This window comes from Dermacentor andersoni, chromosome 6 (genome assembly GCF_023375885.2).
Source record: "Dermacentor andersoni chromosome 6, qqDerAnde1_hic_scaffold, whole genome shotgun sequence".
Lineage (NCBI taxonomy): Eukaryota > Metazoa > Arthropoda > Arachnida > Ixodida > Ixodidae > Dermacentor > Dermacentor andersoni.
Genome location: NC_092819.1, coordinates 54,150,594 through 54,169,117, shown reverse-complemented (window position 1 = coordinate 54,169,117; position 18,524 = coordinate 54,150,594). Strand labels below are relative to the sequence as shown.

Sequence of the window (18,524 nt, the reverse complement as noted above, 5' to 3'; positions counted from 1 at the left end):
CTGAGCAACCACGACGGGTTTGGTTTTGCTTGCTTTTCTTCGCTCAATTATGCATTGTAGGCGAGTAAACTTTATTGAGAGATGTAATATGGGTGAGTGAAAACCTTTTATGCAGATCTTATTCGAAGAATGCATTATTTGTGGAGCCATATGCTTGTTTTAGATGAAGCCTCGCACACCCATATACCCGCACTCTTTAGAAAACTCCCATAGATGGTGGCGCCAGATTTCCCCCTAGGTAATACAGTGAGAAACTCTATGTACAAGTAACTAATTAAGCCCCATCAATAAGACTTATAGATGTCATGTGCATGTGTTTAGGTGATTGCAGTTGCACAAACACCAAGTAAACACAATATAAACACAGATCTACAACCGGAATGGGATCAGAAACGTTGTGCGGTTGAGAAGCAGAGTCTTCTGACGCTACACGACGAGTGAATCCAACTCTCCTTCCACTGTCTGAACTTGCCAAGCTGCCGTCAGAGATGCTGGCTGTAGTTACAGGCACCGCACACGTTCGGCACAAATGCAGGGAAATGCAGACGGCGTCGGCGGTAGTTTTGTCCCATCTTTCGGTGTGCTGCCTCATTAATGCTGCTACAAACTAAAGGTAGTGGCATTCTTTTACCTTGCCACCCAAGTTAGTGAGGTAAGGCTAGTGAGGGAGGTTTAGAGGTTATCCATGCCTCACGGTTGGTGGAGCGGAGTCGTATATGGTTGTGCTGGTACCGTTTCTGCGAAAACGTATGCGAACCTCCGTGCGCTGCTAGCCGTTTCTTTAGTCCTTCAGTAGTTTGTTTCGACTTGCCCACCGGTGCCACGAGAGTCTCTCTTGACCGTGGTGTCGTGATCGCGAATCCTGATATTGCATAGATCAAATTGCTGCATAGCGCAATCACCGCAGTCAAAAAGTGCGGGCTGAGAGGGCGAGTCGTAGGGAAGGCGCATGCATTGAGGGGACTCTGAAAAGAAGAGGCGAAGAGAGGAGGAGCGGTGCTTCCTTTAGCTTATTCAGGGGCGCTTACACCCAATCACTCAATGAGAACTCAAGATGTCTAGGTGCTTCAAGCGAGTGGCGAGGCAAAGTCAGTCACGTGCAGAATCTTGGTTTAAGCTAGTTGGCGCGGTTACATTACCTAGTCTTTGGATAAACCACCGTGGCATTCACTAAATCCAACTTCTTCACTTTTGTTGGAAAACACCTCCAGTCAGTTCACCAGAAAATTAGTATGAGAAATGCCTTTATGCTGTTGTTCAACACTTCTGTTGCAGTAAGCAAGGCTTTGTTACACTACTTAATTATAACAATGCTCTAAATTAAAATTTGCACGCTTCAGACTTCTCCAATAAGATATATGTGCTACCGACTGCTTCAAAATTTGAACTTGTCAGCTGCAGAATAAAATTCCGTCTGCTCTAAAAATTGCTTCAAAATTACTTTGGGCATTCCCACTCTTAATCATTTATGTGATATGATAAATCTAGTGCTGTTACGAACTGAATCTCAGGTCAACTAGGAAGCTTGAAATCAAAAACGAAGAAAAAGTGATTATACCTGGTGAACCATGATGACAATAATGAAAAAAAAAAGTAATGTAACAGCATATCACTAGGAACACGTAATAGAGTGCAGTAGTTTGTTGAGAGGCCTAACCACCATACTGCAACAGCGCACGTAGGTTTTAAGTAATCCAGACACCGAGATTGTACAAATATAATTTGCCTAGACTTAAGAAATGCAATTCGCAGGCTCCCTAAACAGAGACAAGCTTATTTAATAATGAGAAAACACTGGGAAGAGGTGATCCCCTCCAGACATTCTTTCAAGAACTGGTTTGTCTACTTAAAAACTACAATTCCGTTCCAGCAGAATCATTCAGTATAGTCTCCACATGCATCGATCTTTCTCAATGTAGACTGCAACAATTGCTGTCCTTTACATTATTTGAATGGAAAGGATATTCAACAACTTTGAATCATGAATTCTCAAATCGAACAACAAAGACTACTGTCAAATTAATGTTCAAAATTTTGAATGTTGGCACACACCTAGTTATAAAAGCATAATAAACCTAGAAATGGCTGTAAATAGAAAGCGAAAAATGATGCAAGGTCTCTGCAGATAAAATTTATTTCCAGACTTGTCATAGATGGCACACTGTCAAACAGAGAAGAGCCGCACCAACACAAAAAAAAAGTCTGCGGCCAATCTCTCTAACCCTTCTCATGCGCCAAAAAAATGCTCACTGCACCAAAACACCAATCTCCTTTTCATTTTACACTTCTAATAGTTCTTTTCTTGCCTACAATAGACAGCGATAATAACACTTTTTGTATTTACTAGCTAAATTTACACAGTTCTCTCTCAGACACACTAAAGGCTTGTACAAAAAGGTACACGAGAACAAGAGAAAGAGAGAGAGAGAGGGGTGCGAAAAATCCCAAAGAACAAATACCAGTTCGGGATCCTTGTAGCACCGATAATACAGCGATAAAACTTGGCAATAAGAAAAAAACAAACATGCGTGTAGATTCTCCAGGAACAACAAGATCAGGTGGGGGAAAAATATATGCTCGAGAACATTCACCTGAGAGCTTGCTTTATTTTTTTAATCCTTTCTTGGCTGCTTTCCTTATATTACATCTAAGACAGACAAGCTGCTAATTTTGGCAGAAACATGGTTTCTGTGCAGCAATGCACAGGAGGCACTTGTCAAAAACATTTCTCCATCTCAGTCACTACTGCGCTTTTCAAGCAGAAAGCAGTAGCTAATGCCATGCTACTCTAACCAGCAATGGAAGATTCTGTAAACCTTAGGAGGAGGGTGAGGGGGGGGGGGGGGGTGCTTGCCTTATGTAAAGATCTGGTTTCGTTCAAAGCTCTCAAGCTCTTCCGGCAGTAAAGCCACGAATACTGCACCCCTTCAGCTGCCATCTCCTTCGTAATACAATGCTCAAAGCCAACGGCACAGGTTCATTTTGGCATCCACACCACATCATAAGCTTAAGATCACCGCACAATAACACCTATAACATTGTGCTCGTGCTACATGAATGGAAAATTAAAATTTCAGTCAATGAGACTTGAGAAAATGGCATACAGAAAAAAAAAATTAATAAAAGAGTAAATGATTTTATGGCTTACTGCCTAAACTGGAGCAGTACTTTCAACTGATCACTTTCCTTCCGACGTGCCGCTTTTTAGGAGACGGGGCGAGGAATGGTTGTAGGGTGCGGTGGGAAATCCCCTGCCAAGGACCTCGTAGTTCGCTCTCTCAAGATGAACGCTTGAACCATCTTTCTTTGAACCTTATAGCTGGCTGTCTGAAGGCAAACACTTGAACCATCTTTCTTAGAGAGGTAATGCAACAAAGTGGTGTTCTGCTGTCCGTGACATGCCGTCTGTTCAAATGTGAACAGAATGTTCACATTCAAGGAATTTAGTAGCAGTATGTTATATCCTCGCATAAAAGTGAAAGAATCGCTGTAAGTGACCAAATGAAAGCACAGCCCCTATACCAAAGCTGCAGGGGAAGATGATTGTTTGAGCACTGCTTAATTGAAAACCTTAAAAGCTGCTCCGTTAAGACTTGTCAAAGGTTGGAATGTGCTTGTTGCATTTCTTATGTTTTACTTGCACACATCCTATATATATCTTATTATCTTACCCTCCAGATTAGTTTTTACACCATAACAGAGACCACTTTCTTTAAATGTAGGAGTGTAACAGTACCTTTTAAGACAGCAATAGAAGACAGGTCAGATCACACCTATATCTACTCGACCCAGAGCCAATGTAAAATGTCACATATATGTACATGGGCCTTGCCTCATCTGCTCAACACATGTAATTCATGCAAAAAGATGTGAACAGTGGCAATGGTGAACAATTTCTAAGCAGTATCTGCTTTTTCTGGAGAAGGGGACATTGCACTAGCGCGTAAAGAGGGATGCGGACAGGAACATGAACATGACGGTGTGTCTTTTTTGATGTTCCTGTCCTTGCCCTTTTCTGGAAAAGCAATGAAGACAGAAATAATGACAAGATTGGAATGGTTCACAGAGCAACCCTGACAAGTTTTCACTATGGTATGCAGGCACGATCTCAAGAAGAGTGCTGTTTAACTGAATGAGATTTGATTGATGAACTCGCACGTTACCATTTGATGCGAGAAGCTAAAAATAAAGATTGTGCGAAGTAATGCGGGTGTGAAAATAATGGCAAGTTCTTATAAATAAGCAAGGAAAATTTCTAAACAAGACGTGAAAGATGTTTTGTTCCTCTTCCATTATGGTGGATAAATACATGAGAGTTAAAAACAGGTGTGTGTTAAAATCTGCAATTCGAGCCCAGATAGACAATATCTTTGTGGATTCTACATGAATAACAGAAACAGTCCTCCGCCTTATAAAACAACCTCATGTTAAAAGTCAGTGTGGGTGTACTACTAAAAGCTAGGCATGGTTAAGCACCATGAGGATATGTAGAAGGTCCAAAGCTAGGGCTACCCGTGCTTTTAAAGAGGCACTAAATATAAATTCTGATAAGCTAAAGCTTGCCTTAATACCCTTCTAGAGTGCAAAATACATATGAGTGGAGGCAGTGTAAGACGATGCAAGTTTGCAATTTCTGCTCTAATCCTTTGCACTGTAATAGATTTTCCAAGTATGTAATTATGGCCAGTTAATTTTATTATAGAATAAGCAATCTTACATTGCATTAAAAGGTAAGCAAGGGTTAAATATGGCAACTACTATAGGAAACATCCAGTGCACATATTCAGCTAGAATACTACATGAAAATACTGCAGTATTTGTGACATTTCACTGACCTTACCTGCACATAATCTAAAAAAAAAAAATCAGAGGTATGTATGGCCATAGCTTTCTCTACTTCAAATTCATTTTTGTCCTGAAAATAAAAATGAGTAAAAGGAATCCGTGCAAGTGTGTACGAGGTGCATACTATGAGCACAAATGCAAATAATTCTGAAACTGCTCCATCATGTTGTTCGGTTTCCAGTTTCACTCACATCTATAACAATGGTTCAATTTGGACTCCCAAAACGTACCCTTGGCACTAATTGATGCTTAGAAACCGGCTGAAGTGATTACACGTTGGACTTCCACGTAATTATGCGCAACAGCCATTGTTATCAGCTATTTCGTGTTTCAATTTATGCTGATGGCAAAACGCTTGTCAAACTGATGTCACCATCATGCTGTCTAAATCAACTCTATAGCAATCTCCGCGTAGCGCAGCGTGTGCATGCCTCTGTATGCAATCGTAATCAAAGCTGCAATGATCAGAGTGACAAGAACAAACTATACACAGACTCTACAATTGTGTGCACAGTTCAACAGCCACTTTCGTATGTGCACGACTTAACATTTTTCACAGCGAACTGACACATTGACACTTCTGCATGCAAGGTTTGAATTCTTGCATTACATGCAGGCACAACTGGCGTTTTGCTCCGAATCACGCAACAAAACCCCAATTTCTGTCAAGGGCAGATCGGTTCATTTTCCAGGACACAGATCGCTTAACGTGGTGCTGCTCTGTGGCACATTCTGCAAAATCAAGCAAAGTGACGGTGCAGGTAGTGTCAAAACTCATTAACTAACACATGTTATTTGATTCAATAGCTGTTCTTCCTTACCGTCCTTTCACACTAAGCCATTCAATGTGATTCTGAACCAAACGAATGCTTCTCGTGGAGGGAAAAGTTCGGCAATGAAGCCAAAATGGCAAGCGAGGACCCATCAAGAATGCAAACTGTGGAGGCACAAATTGCACCTAAAGGGAAAGACATCCAGTAGCTACCTGCTGACTAAAGCACCTTTCTTCTAAAAGCATCTAACGATCGCAAGTGCCCTTTATGAAAAGTAAGATGAAAGTAAGGCATGTCAATGCCGCAACAATAGAAACAGTTAATGCAAACTTGTGTTCAACTTAATGTTTCGCAACGTCTTCAATGAAGCTAACAACAATTTCAAGCACTCTGCCCATGCTACCTACAAAACAAGTGCCCAGAATTCCAAGCCATGAATGTGCGGTGCTTTCTACTCGTGCTCTATTCTGATCAGAATCTGTTCGTCGTCTGCTGTTGGCTCGAGTACCACTGGGTCATTCTTATCATCGGTATCAGGCGGCCACGGCGGCGATGATTAAAGAAAAATAAGATCAAATTAAATGCATTTGTATCGGCCACAATTGGAAACATCAATAGCCATGACTTAACTCCATCCAGCTACAGCAGCAAGTGAGCCTTCACTTTTTCACTATCATGGCCAGAACATTACAAGACTGGCACATGACAGCAAAACAAGGGCTCGTTCTGACAAAACACAAAAATGCCATAACAAAGGATGACGAATCTGATTGAACAGTATGCCACTGTGGCTTTTACGGGTACTACAGCCATATTGAGCAGCTTGCTCTGTTCCACCAGCCCTGCACATTAGTACCACCTGTGCCAAGAAGTTGTGAGGTTATAAATACTAAAATGCAATCAACATTACAGCCAAAATGGTAGTGATTACTAAAACACTCCCTAAAGGCAAACCTTGAAAATTAAAAACCGACAGTGCATTTACTAACAGTAGTCTTGGCCAACTCCTTTGGCAATAGGAGTGTGCCAGTACCCAGACAGGCCTCCCCAGTCATATTTAATATATTTGTGAATAAGTGTAACAATAGTTTTTTTTTCTTTTTAAGGAAAAGCAGAGAGGTCAGGTTGAGCAAGCGAGCTCCAGCCGTAACCGTTACCCTGCAACAGGAGGAAGGGAGTGTAGTCATTTAAGAGAAAGGAGTGCCAAAGGACATTCTTAGTCAACAACAGGTGCGAGTTTGATGCATTAAATTGGTTTATGTACAATCATAGTTACGACAAACGGATGCAGATGACGGGCGTGCAACAATATAAATGACGAAGAGCCAACACGGAACAAAGAATGCAAGCCCATTATATAACTTGTGCACTTGCATTCAACTTGCGTTAGGTTACTCAATGTAACAGCATAAAAAAAAATGGCGGGGGGAAGGGGAGGAAGCAGAGGCTGCATTTGTTGAATTTCATTCCGAACTTTGGCGAAGCCGCTGAGTTCGTGTGTGTGCACCGGATGCTGAACCCACGTGCAGCGTTGAAGCCTGTTGCAGAAGTGCCATGTTCAACATGACTGTGCGTGCACATTCAAACTGCATGGCGGATGTGGTACTCTGTGTGGCTTGGCATACACACACACATACACACACAAACACGCACAATACAGAGAGTCTAGCCAAAAAACGGCTCTCCAATCGGTACACGATGTGCAGAAAGACAGTCCTCCTGAGAACACAGCTCAGTCCACTTGTGCTGCCTGACCAGCTGTCGTCACCTCCCAAGAGCTGCCTACGCTAAAAATAATCTACACTTTTTTGAGAGAATGGACAGCAAATGTGAAGAAAGACATCCAGAAAAAATTGTCATAGCTTATTGACTCTTTACACAGTGGCAGGCATCTGAAAAAGAAAAAGAAGAAGGAGGAAGGCGTTACTTGCAGCTCTAAGTGCAACAACCCGTAAAGGCACAAAACTACGCACTAGTGTTTTGCATGCAGCTAAACCTCGATATAACAAACGTCAGTATAACAAAATTCTGATATAACGAAGTTTTTGACTTTTCATAGCCTCTTGTCCATAGAACACTATGTATTTAGAACCTCAATATAATGAAGTATGTTTGTATCTAATTTCAGTATAACGAAATTTCACTTCCGCAGCAGAGGGATGCCCATACAATAAATGAAAACTTCCACGGACCAGATGGTCTAACGATTGACTTACAAGCCACTGCACACCTCTCAAATGGGCGCACCTCTCAAATGGCCAGTGGTGCCACAAGAGCGACCCCCGAAGTGGAGCCGCATCATGTTCCATATAAAGTCCAAGTGCAACAAGATCCTATCGGGTCCTGCGCACTTTGTGCTTTAGGTGCAAGTGAAACTGTGCGAGGGTGAGAAAGAAAAATGCTTGCTTTATGAGTGCCGCCTCCCGGCACGAGCAAAGGGAAAGAGGGGGAAGGGAAGGAGCTCGCGGTAATGCTATCAAGCCCGGCCAGGAGAGGAGGGGGGGGGGGGGGGGGGTAAGTTGGGGCATGTCTGGCCCCAAATGGTGCTCTGCGTATTCTGTAGTAGCGCAATTTCTGGCGCACACCTGAGCTGTGCCTACGCATGGCTGTAAGCAAGCTTGGCTGAGCACGTACGCAGAAGCACACTTTGCCTTAGAGGTAATCGGCCACGTGGGCAAAGAGCGCGTGTGCCGAGACAGCGTGGCATCATGTTAGCCGTCTTCCCGTGCATTTTGTATTGAAGATTGCGTAATATAGAGTTTCGGTGAACCGTTGGAGCGAGAGCTGCCAGCGCTTTTGATGATGGCATCGTCCCAGTGTGGCCGACACTATCTGCCGCAGGGGCAGAGTGCATGCAACAGCATGGCTGGCTTTGCTTAATTGATACCGCAGATGTGAAGGTAGCGTCAACATGGCACGAAACCATATCATTCGTCACTGACTCCGAAGTTCATCGAAATGAATTGTTGTGTCATTCAAATTTGCTTTTAAAAGCGATAGCGTTAAGGGCACCGTGTAGCAGAAAATCCAGCGTCGGCGTCGTGCGTCACTGTCCAGCATTGGACGCCGTTTTGGCAAAAATAACTTAGAACCACGCATACTCAGGCCCTCTTTGTGGCACAAGCAAGCTACTGAAATAATTGCATTTATCAAGCTAAAATACGTAGAAAAAATGTAAAGTACGACTTACACACAACTTACACACTGATAGCGTCGAACTGTAATTTGATCATATGAGAAAACATAATTCTTTTACGCAAAAACTCAAAGAAACCCCTTTTCCAGTGCTCCGACCATTCACAGACCGGCCACGGCATCCACCATTTACGCGCGCCGCCATGCGAATATCTTGGAGGCCACGGAGCGGCGCGCCCAGTTTTTTTGCAACACATCAAGATGGTGCTCGCCTCTGCCGCATCACGGCTCACGCAAGAGTCGGCATTTCTACCAGAAAGCCTGCCTTCGTGCATAGAGTTCGCTGCCAGCTTTTGTTTCTCGGTAAACATTACGGTTACATACGCTACAGTTGCCAGGAAGTGCGAGAAGCAGTCAGGGATGGTTGAATGCTATCGGCGCTCCACTCTTAAAACCGAAGCTTAAGCGCCCCCAAATTTTTTTCGATTGCCCGATAAGTCCAAAAATTCTGCAGCCCCTTTCCGTGTAAGAAAACTTGATCAGTGACTATGCTTATTTGCATAAAAGGACGAATTCCAACAGAACAAAATTTCAATATAACGAAGCAAATTGCCAATTTTACCTACTTCATTATATCACAGTTTAACTGTATAAGGCTCGTGCATGTTCTACAAACTGTTATACACACGAACATCTTGCATCGTGCGACTCAACAAACACGTCTCCACAAAAATAGGATAAACCTCAGTATAATGAACTTCAATTAACTAAATTCTCAATATAATGAAGTACTTAGCTTTTTATAACTTCTTGTACATAAAACACTTTGTATCTTGAACTTCAATACGACATAGTTTGTTTATACATGATTTCAATATAATGAAACCTCACTGACACCCCGAAGGAATACAGAGACAATAAACTTAGGCGGATGCACATGGTAAACTTGTTGACTGACATGTGGCTGCTTGCGAACCCACCTTTCAAATCATGCACTACAAGACCGAGAGCGACCACTGAAGCAGAGCAGCATCATGTTCTGTAACACGACCATGCTATAAGAAGGGAAGAGAATTTCATTTCCACTGGTCGATTCGGACAACTTGCAGTGTGGTGGATCACTTCCTTTCACCCTGCGTCAATTCAGCCAGAGGTTCTCGATTGTGTTGCAATTTGTCCACTAGCTGTGTGTCATAATTTCTGGTGTGATCCGGCATGGAGCATTATGTTTTCCTCTGTAAAATTTGAATTTCCAGAATCCGAGCACAGTCACAGCATTAGCTAAAGAAGATTTTGCTCCCTCAAAACAAGTGGAGTTCACCACAAGCCACTACGTGGAACATAGAAGTGCACAGAGCGTTGTGGTCAGAACAATGTGAAAGGCATTGTCTCGAACTTCAAAAGTCACAGCATAATGTGCTATATTACCCAACTTCATTGTCTCTGATTCAACTCTGCGGGGGGCGTACACTTTTCAATGCAAATGGTATCTTTCTTTCTTTCTTTCCTTCCTTCTCAATGCAAAGCTGAAAAAGCGTCACAAGGCCAGGCTCAAGCATGGCCTAAGTTCAGCACAGTGCCAAGTGAAGCAAGAATGACAAATGCGCGGCTCACCCAGGCCAACCGTGGCGGCCCGAGGGCCGTCGTGAACCCTGCGCGCACGGGGAGGCAGGCTCCCCTGGTCCCCCTTGATCACGTGTCCATGTTCCAGTTGTACCAGTCCTTCTGCTGGGGAGGCGAGTTCACCTGGCTTGAACTCCGAGGTGAGCTCTGGCTCAGGGGACCGTTCAGGAGGCCAGACATACCAGGGTGTAGCAGGGACGGTGGGCTCTCCACTAGAAACACACGACGTGAAGCACCAGGAATTGCTATGAAGGCTGATGGCAAGTAAGAACAAATTCAGTAAAAGTGACCACGCACTGAACGGGCAGCATGCAGTCAAGACTGCTTGCAGCATCCACACGGTGAGCCCGAAATAGCAGACTACAGAGTGCGCTGACTGCATCTGTACTCTCAACAGTTCTTGACTTCAGGGACGCAGACGAAAGACCCACGTTCAGGCTTTTTGCGAGTGAGTTTGATGAACTGAAGCCACCATTTGTACAGTTGCTTTGAATCGATCACACGGCTATCTAAATTACAAGCGAGAGAAGGGAGAAAGATGGTGTTGTTGCCTGATTAACAACCGTGCCACACGGGCAGAGAAAATGACATTCACTTGCTAATGCCCTAAATTTTAGTGCCATTTGTGTGATGCCACATGACCAACCTAATGTCATTCATTACCTAATGCATTCGTCAGAACTCAATCGACTGAGAAATGCGTACTTTCAATGCCATAGCTAGCCCGGTGCAGCATAATTGAAGTTTTTGAAACAGTTCCTGTCATGTAAAAAGTGGTTTATGAATAACTTTCAACTACAACGCTCTTGTCGGGAGTTCTACTCGGTGAACTTCCTCAGGTTGCCACTGGAAACAGCTTTGACCGGGCAGGTGCCATTTTACTTTCAAGCTTCGGATCTGACATGCAATGGCTGAAGTTGCTATAATCGGTTGTAACGTTGTAAAATACAGCAACAAACTCAAGCTAACTGCACCATAGTATGCTTGTTACATTCCACGATTCATAAAGAATTAAACTTGTGAGCGCATTTATTTTTCATTTAGCACCTAAAAATTGTTTACTTCAGAAGATGCTGTCATCGAAATCCATTGTGTCAAATTTGGACGTGTGGCAGCGCCGTTGGAAAAAAATTTCGTTAGGGATCTTAAGGCATTCACGGGTGAAGGTCATTGTTTGCACCCATGTGGCACAGGTATAAGAGCCTTCAATCTCTCTAAAAGCCCACGAGGCCCTCAACCCCACGTGGCCTCTGCAAAACTGGAAATGCAGGTTCATACAACAAGAGAAAGTTCGCGGACCAGAACAGTAATTTGGCCCATTGGATCCAGCTTTAAAAGGCAGATGGTCAAGGCCTAGTGAAAGAAATGCTGCAGCATGAACGCACTCCAAGACTATCGCCCCTGTAGAAGCAATAAGAACACATGGTGTGACGTCTCCAAATAAGAGTTCAAGTGGCTCTAAGCTGATGTAGCTTTGTCAACACTTGCATGGCCAATGTAATGTTTTCCTCTAAACACCTCAAAGTTGATCTAGTTGGTTCAAAGTCAACACAATGACACAAACAATGCAAACATGATGACAAAGAAGGACAATGCCACAGTTCTGCCATTGCTTTCCAGTGCTCTTTAAAGTGTATCGGCAGCTGAGAGCTGGCACAATTTTGCACACATGTCAATCTGCAATTAACTTCCTCTTGCCAACAGTTAAATTAACAAACAGCAGACCCCCATGCTTATGGCCAATTGACATGCCAGGTTTCTGAAACATGGGGCACCATTGCACGGTTTAAGCACTTTGCTTTCCTGCCAAGCACTTTGCAGCACTCACCAACAAGTGGCGATGGCACTTTTCGCGTCCGCTTGACCAGGAGCCGTACAGTGTTGCCCCCTTGTCGGATGATGTTGATGGCATCGGCATGCGTCATGTTTTTCGTGTTGATGCCGTTCACTTCCAGGATCTGGTCCCCAACCTGGTCACAGGGAAAGGCAGGATTTATTCTCACATCCTTCATCAGCAGCATGTTCTAACTGGAAAGCACTCTATGAATGGGGCTTCTTCTCCGGCCTTCAAAGGAAAATGCCAGAGAACCACTATCTAATTTCTTAGCATGTAAACAAAGAACATGACATAGGAGAAATCAGATGCAAAAGCCCTAACTTACATGTCCTCGGCTTCCCAATGTGAAGGCAACAAGTTCAGCGCGTGTATTTTCAAAATCCCTCTTACATAAGAGCCATCTATAAATGGCAGTCACCATGGAGATAATCTTGTTATCAAGACAACCGCTATTACAAGTGGCAGGCATCTGAATGCCAGCCAATCAGTAAATGTTCGTACATAAAAGAAATTCCACAAATGTGGGCCCTGCACAGCCTTTGAAAAATGGTGCCTGCAGCAGTAAAAGTAAAACAGCAACACTACACTCTATTTCATACTTGGCAAACAACGTTATGGAAACTAGCAAGCGGTGTGGTCATACAAATCTCGCTCCGTGCATTTCGCAGTGCAAGTGTGTTTGACCTTTGATGCTTTCTGCTGAATTACTACTTCACATGCCACAACTATAACTTGTGGGTGTAAGGTTACGTCAAATCGCATATTATTTGTGCATCTTTATGCTGTGCACAGGTGACACACTATATTTTAGTTGTGAGCACAAGAGGCGTGCAGTTGCCACTGGTTGCAGAAAGATGTCACTCCAGCCGTTTGGTGGTAAATAGATTCAGATCTGTGAAGCATTTCATATAATAAATATGTCATATTTTTATATAAAAGCGCAAGACAGTGCATACCTGTGCTTCCTCTATCATACAAGACACACTATTCTTTAATTGTGAGCGATAACAGTGAGGAAAGTCTTTCAATCCTTCATGGTGTTCCCTGCTAAGTGTAAAACAGAGTACAGTACTCAGGCCAAAACTCCCCGCAATGTCCCACAGAGTGGCTGGTGGCCCTTACCTGCAGCTTTCCCGAGAGCTGGGCCGGGCCCTGGTCGGCGATCCTCAGCACGAAAAGGGGCATGCTGTGAAACTCCCGGCCCCCCCTGATGCTGAATCCAAAGCCCCGCACCCCCCGCTGCAGCTCCACGCTGTGGTACTCCCCCCCAGCGCCGTCGATGGGAGCCCCGCCGCCGCTGCCCCCAGGGGGCTCTGGACCACGGGTGCCCCCCACCTCCTCGCCCTACAAACACACACGAGCAAAGCGAATGGGACATTGCCTCACCATGCACCAACTGCTACTTCAGACTAATAACCTCATGACAGTATTCACTAACATGCATTCACTTCCTTCTTTTTTTCCCTCCATCACTGAGAAAGAAGCAGGTCATTGAACATAGTCAAAACAGAACAACATCTTGATATCAGTTCAGATCACTTGTTCACAATGGGAAGCCAGCTACGCAGAATACTTTTTTGTAAAATGTCTAAACTAATTGTTTGTGGTATGTTACAATTGACTTATCCATATTACTCCCAATGCTGCTTTCTCACAAATAAAAGGTTACGGTATTCTTCTCCATTCCTTCTTTCTTTCTTTTGTCAAATTTTCCACAATGCATGCGTGCCTCTCATTAAAATGTTTGAACCTATGTTTCTGTTATACCTTTTTGATCGTTTGTCTGTCCTCCACTGAGTTAAATTTGCCTGCCTGCCTGTAGTTAACAAATGCAGTACCAATAGGAAATGCCCCTCACAGTTAGGACGTCCTTCTGTAACTTGCATACCAATACACTTCTCTATCTTAAATGCTGGGTTAAAGGACTTCAAGTTCCAGCACAACACACTAGTAGAAGGTTTTCCGCAACATCACCTCGAAGAGGCCAGCCACTTGCTGACCATCGGCTGATGAGTGAATGCACTTCAACAATGCTGATCGGTGATTTGTTGAGCCATAATTTGGTAAAACAGGTATTCTCAGCACCTACTTGAAGACACTCTAGTGAATGGGCGTTCACTAAAGCAACGAAGCCCAGACACATCCACGCCCCAACCACCACTCCCACATCGGCTGAACTGCCGTGTTTGCCGGTTTCATAGACACCAGTGTCAGAGCTCGCCCTAGTAAATTTTGTAGAAAACACTATGGTTACAAGCATGCAGCGAGACTGTAGTCTTGCTGGGAAGACCAGAAAACTGGAGCTCCAGTGTAGCCTGGCAAACTCCGGCCAAGTTAAATTAAACCTGAGGTTTAACATCCCAAACCTGCACAGAGGCTCCGTAGTTTTGACCATCTGGCATTCTTTTGATGCCACACCCACTGCCCAGTAACACAAATATTCTTGCCTTCCACCCCCATTGAAATGCGGCTGCCAGGGCCGGGATTCGAACCCGCAACCTCGTGCTTGGCAGCAGAATGTTTTAGCCATTCAGCCACCGAGGCGGCCTGTGCACTCCAGGGACGAGAGCAATGACCTTCACAATTTTGAAACATTCATGTATGAACAAATGCAAAACGTTTTAGCCAAGCAAACCAAGATACAGTAAAATCTGGTTAATTCGAACTCCAAGGGGACCGGAAATTTATCACAGTAGAACGGAGTATGAACTAGGGAGTGCCCCTTAAAATATAGCGCCCAATCAATTGCGTGGTACCGCGGGCAACACCAAAACCATCACTGGGCTCACATTGAAAAAGCCTTTATTTTGCCTCCATTAGCACACGGCGACATGTGCTGGAAGAAGCCTAGGTTCTGTATGAAGTCCAAGTGGATAAGATCGCGCCTCGTTCACTGCTTGCTCAGGGTGCAAGGGAAAACATGCGAGGGGTAAGCTGAGAAGGATGGTGTCTTAACGCGTGCCCAGTGTTGGGGATGACGTGATCGAGTGCGAGCTAGGAGGGGCGTAAGCGAGCTCGCGGTAATGTGATCAAACACGCACTAGGAGGGAGGAGAGCTGGGGAAGTGAGCGGGCATTAATGTAATCAAGCATGCACTGGGGGCTCCTTCCTGCTCCTTTAAGGGGCAACATGAAAAAAGAAACGAAGAAATATATTTTTTTTTAAATTGTATTTGGATAGCTGCAGGCAGATTGATTACATCCCTGGTGGCTGCAGCTGTCTAGCAATGTAAATATTTAAATATTTTTTTTTGTAGTATTCATTTAAAATTTAGCTTTGTCACTTTTCTTGCATTTTCACAAAGCACTAATTTCTGGCTTTGTGCAATCTTTCGTGAGTGACGTCTCGGCCATCGGCGTACTTAGAATCATTTTTATTCCAGCACGTAGCCAAGTGCATAATGCACAAAGGAGCAGATTTTCAAATTCTGGTTCTAAGCTTTATTTTTTTTTCCTTGGTTGTACATTAAACGATGATAGCTACGTTTTGAACACAATAAGTATCGTATAATTGTTAATACTTGTTAGACCAAAAAAAAGTATTCCCACCATTGTGAACCTTATGCTTCCTAGTATTGAGCTATGTGCATAAAACAATATTTTGGTGAGCAGTCCTTGCTCCATTGCTCCTCAAAAGAACAACAATTTATTTCTAATTAACTTCGGAACTAACTCGCCTATTATAGAGATGATTGTATATTTTCAATTAGCACAAGAAACCGGACAATATTGTGAGTTTCACTAAATTTGGTAAAGGAGGCTTTAAACAAGGTTTTTAAAACCCACTTCCCCCATTATGAGAAAGGAGGGCTCGCCCCACCTCAGCTTGCTTCAGTTCACTCCCAGCTTCCTGTGCCTCTTTCCTCGTTATATTTACGGTGGCGACATTGCACTAGCTAGCAACGCATCGAACCTTTGTCTTTGGCTCGGGTTTGCCCGAAAAGCGGTCCGTCGGGATGTTTGCTCATAATAACCGTTCGTAACAACCGTTGCGTGATTTTTTGTGTTCGAATTCACGGGAGTATTTTTCTCTATTCAAGTACACAGGACATTGCCAGAACAAACGGAGCAGTCCGAATTGTCAGTCAATTCGAATTAAGAGGTTTCAAATTATTGGGATTTCACTGTAGCAACTCAACACACCTGAAATAAAATGTGAAAAGAAAACTGCCTTTTGATGCTCAGGAAATACAGCCGTGTTCGCCAAAGCTGTGCATTAAAAAGAAAGAGAAAAAGAAAAGAAAAAAAAAAGGAGGGAGGAGCAGAGACGGACAGAGAAAAGCAGAATCGGCTACGAATAATGCTCAACGGACCCTTTTCATAATTCGCAAGTGCGCTTCTCCACATGGCACATTAGCCCACGTAACAGTGGCATCTGTCATGGTTAAAAATGAAGACAAAGTGCTAACTGCACATGCTGAGGTTCGTCTCTCGGAAGTGGTTTCACAGCGAGAGCCATGTCTACATTTACGCTGGTTAGGTTACCCTGGTTAGGCCCAGCATGACGTTACGCTGGGACAACAGAAGGTAAACACGAACACCGCTGTCCTCCCTATGTAATGTTACGCTGCCCAAACCAGTCGTTTCGCACCAACTAGCCTAACAAATTATTGTGTTAACCAAATTGTCCATGTGAAAAGACCAGCAAGCTGTGCTTGTACGCACCGACTGCAAAAAGATGACTACACCACCATCCAGAGGGTTTACAGGAAGGCAGAGACTTGAAAGGCATCAACAGTGATCAACGAGAGATGTCACTGTAGCCAATGTTCCGACATGGGCTATTGTCTTCGTCGCCTTGTCAAAATTATGACTGCAGAGCCATCTTTTGGTCGACCACTGCTTATACACTGGCATTAGCTTGGCAAACTGCCTCTCAGGGAAAGGTGGCTTTACAGTTATGAAAAGGGTCCACTTAGGAAAAAACATTTTACGCAGAGGCAAGAGAGATGAAAATACTTCCAGCAGGTGCCAGCAAAAAAGAAAAAAAAAAAGGGCGAGAAGTGAGAGACAGTGGTGGCAGCAGACCTTGCCATAGCATGGTCCACACCGGGAGGAGGAGGAAGCGTCTGGCACCAGAAAGGCGTGGCCGCTGCCGGCAAGTTGGGCACAGAGACGCACGAACTCTGCAGCAGTGACAGCAGCAGCGGCAGTGAAGATGACAGGATGAAAGCGTGTCGAGGAAGGCGTCAAAGGCAGGCAAGGAATAAAGGAAAAGCGTGGTACACGCAGAAACCAGTTTCAAACAGAGTACAGGCGGCAGCTAATATACTGCGCCAGACTGGCACACAACATGAAGATGTTGGGAAGAGACACAGACAAAGCGTTGAACTTCCAACAAGTACGAACTTCAAATGTGACACATTTTATATTGAACATGTAACTGAAGCTTGCATAAGTGCCATGAGCACCTACGGTTCCGCGAATTCAGTTGTGACATAAATGGTAATTTCCTGCACCCGTCACTGGAGCATGTATCATTATTAATTTTGACGATCATTACTTTAATGTTAAGTAACCTTCATTAATTTGGACAAACCTTGAGGTTAATGATGACATTACCCCCAAGTTTAGATTATCGAGATTCGAATGTACGCAAGCAATCAATGTGGACTGCTACGACTCGGCACAGTATTCCGGTCATAGCCCATAACGCTTCTCCTGTGCTGTCTCCTGTCCTGTGTTGTTACCCATCTTTAAAGGGCTTGAATTGGTTACTTTAAATTTAGAAAAATCTAATTGAAAAGTGAGAAAAGAAGAAGATGCCAGCAGAAAACATATACTTGCTATCGCAATAAACGAAAATTAACACCTTTTTTTTTATGTTTGCAAGTGATAACTCATTTTCGATACAGTAGCAACTAGTAGTTAATCATACCGGACACAGAATTTTACCATTTCTAATATGTGTCATCGCAGTCTAGCATAGAAAAGTCCTAGAGAACAAGAAAACTGAATCTGGACCAGCCTTAAATAGTAACTTAGGGTCATTCTCACAAAGACTACTACGCAGTCTACTCAAATTATTAGGTAACGAACAATAAGCTCGCGTTAGCCACAAAGATGCACATTAACCAGCTTTCATCATCCAATTACATAACTAACTTAAAAATTGCAGCACATGCAAATATACAATAACTGCACACCACCAATTTCACTTCTAAAAATTACTGCTTGAAAAAATGAAAGGTACACTTTTCAGCCTTGTGACCCTGGAGAACACCACTATTTCCACTAAAAGTGCAGAAAGCTCACAGGTTTCAATTGGAAGTAAAAAAGCTTTTCTTTTAGCTACATCAAGCCAATTTCAAC

The 18,524-nt window shown here is 43.6% G+C and overlaps 1 protein-coding gene across 3 annotated transcripts in view; it reads right to left on the bottom strand.

The window, feature by feature from the left end:
• Positions 1-2,116: 2,116 nt before the first annotated feature.
• Positions 2,117-18,524, bottom strand: part of LOC126522872 (membrane-associated guanylate kinase, WW and PDZ domain-containing protein 1-like) — a 55,163-nt gene continuing 38,755 nt past the window's right edge. For 2 of the 3 annotated variants that reach the window (XM_055066601.2, XM_055066602.2), the window contains exons 23-26: positions 13,336-13,557; positions 12,205-12,346; positions 10,368-10,588; positions 2,117-7,510 (exon numbers count right to left, since the gene is read on the bottom strand). In XM_055066601.2, coding sequence (XP_054922576.2) covers positions 10,446-10,588; positions 12,205-12,346; positions 13,336-13,557 — 507 coding nt within the window. In that variant the 3' untranslated portion in view covers positions 2,117-7,510; positions 10,368-10,445. Of the gene's footprint in view, positions 7,511-10,367; positions 10,589-12,204; positions 12,347-13,335; positions 13,558-17,240; positions 17,339-18,524 lie in introns of those variants that run through there. The other variant, XM_055066603.2, reaches the window with a different exon arrangement.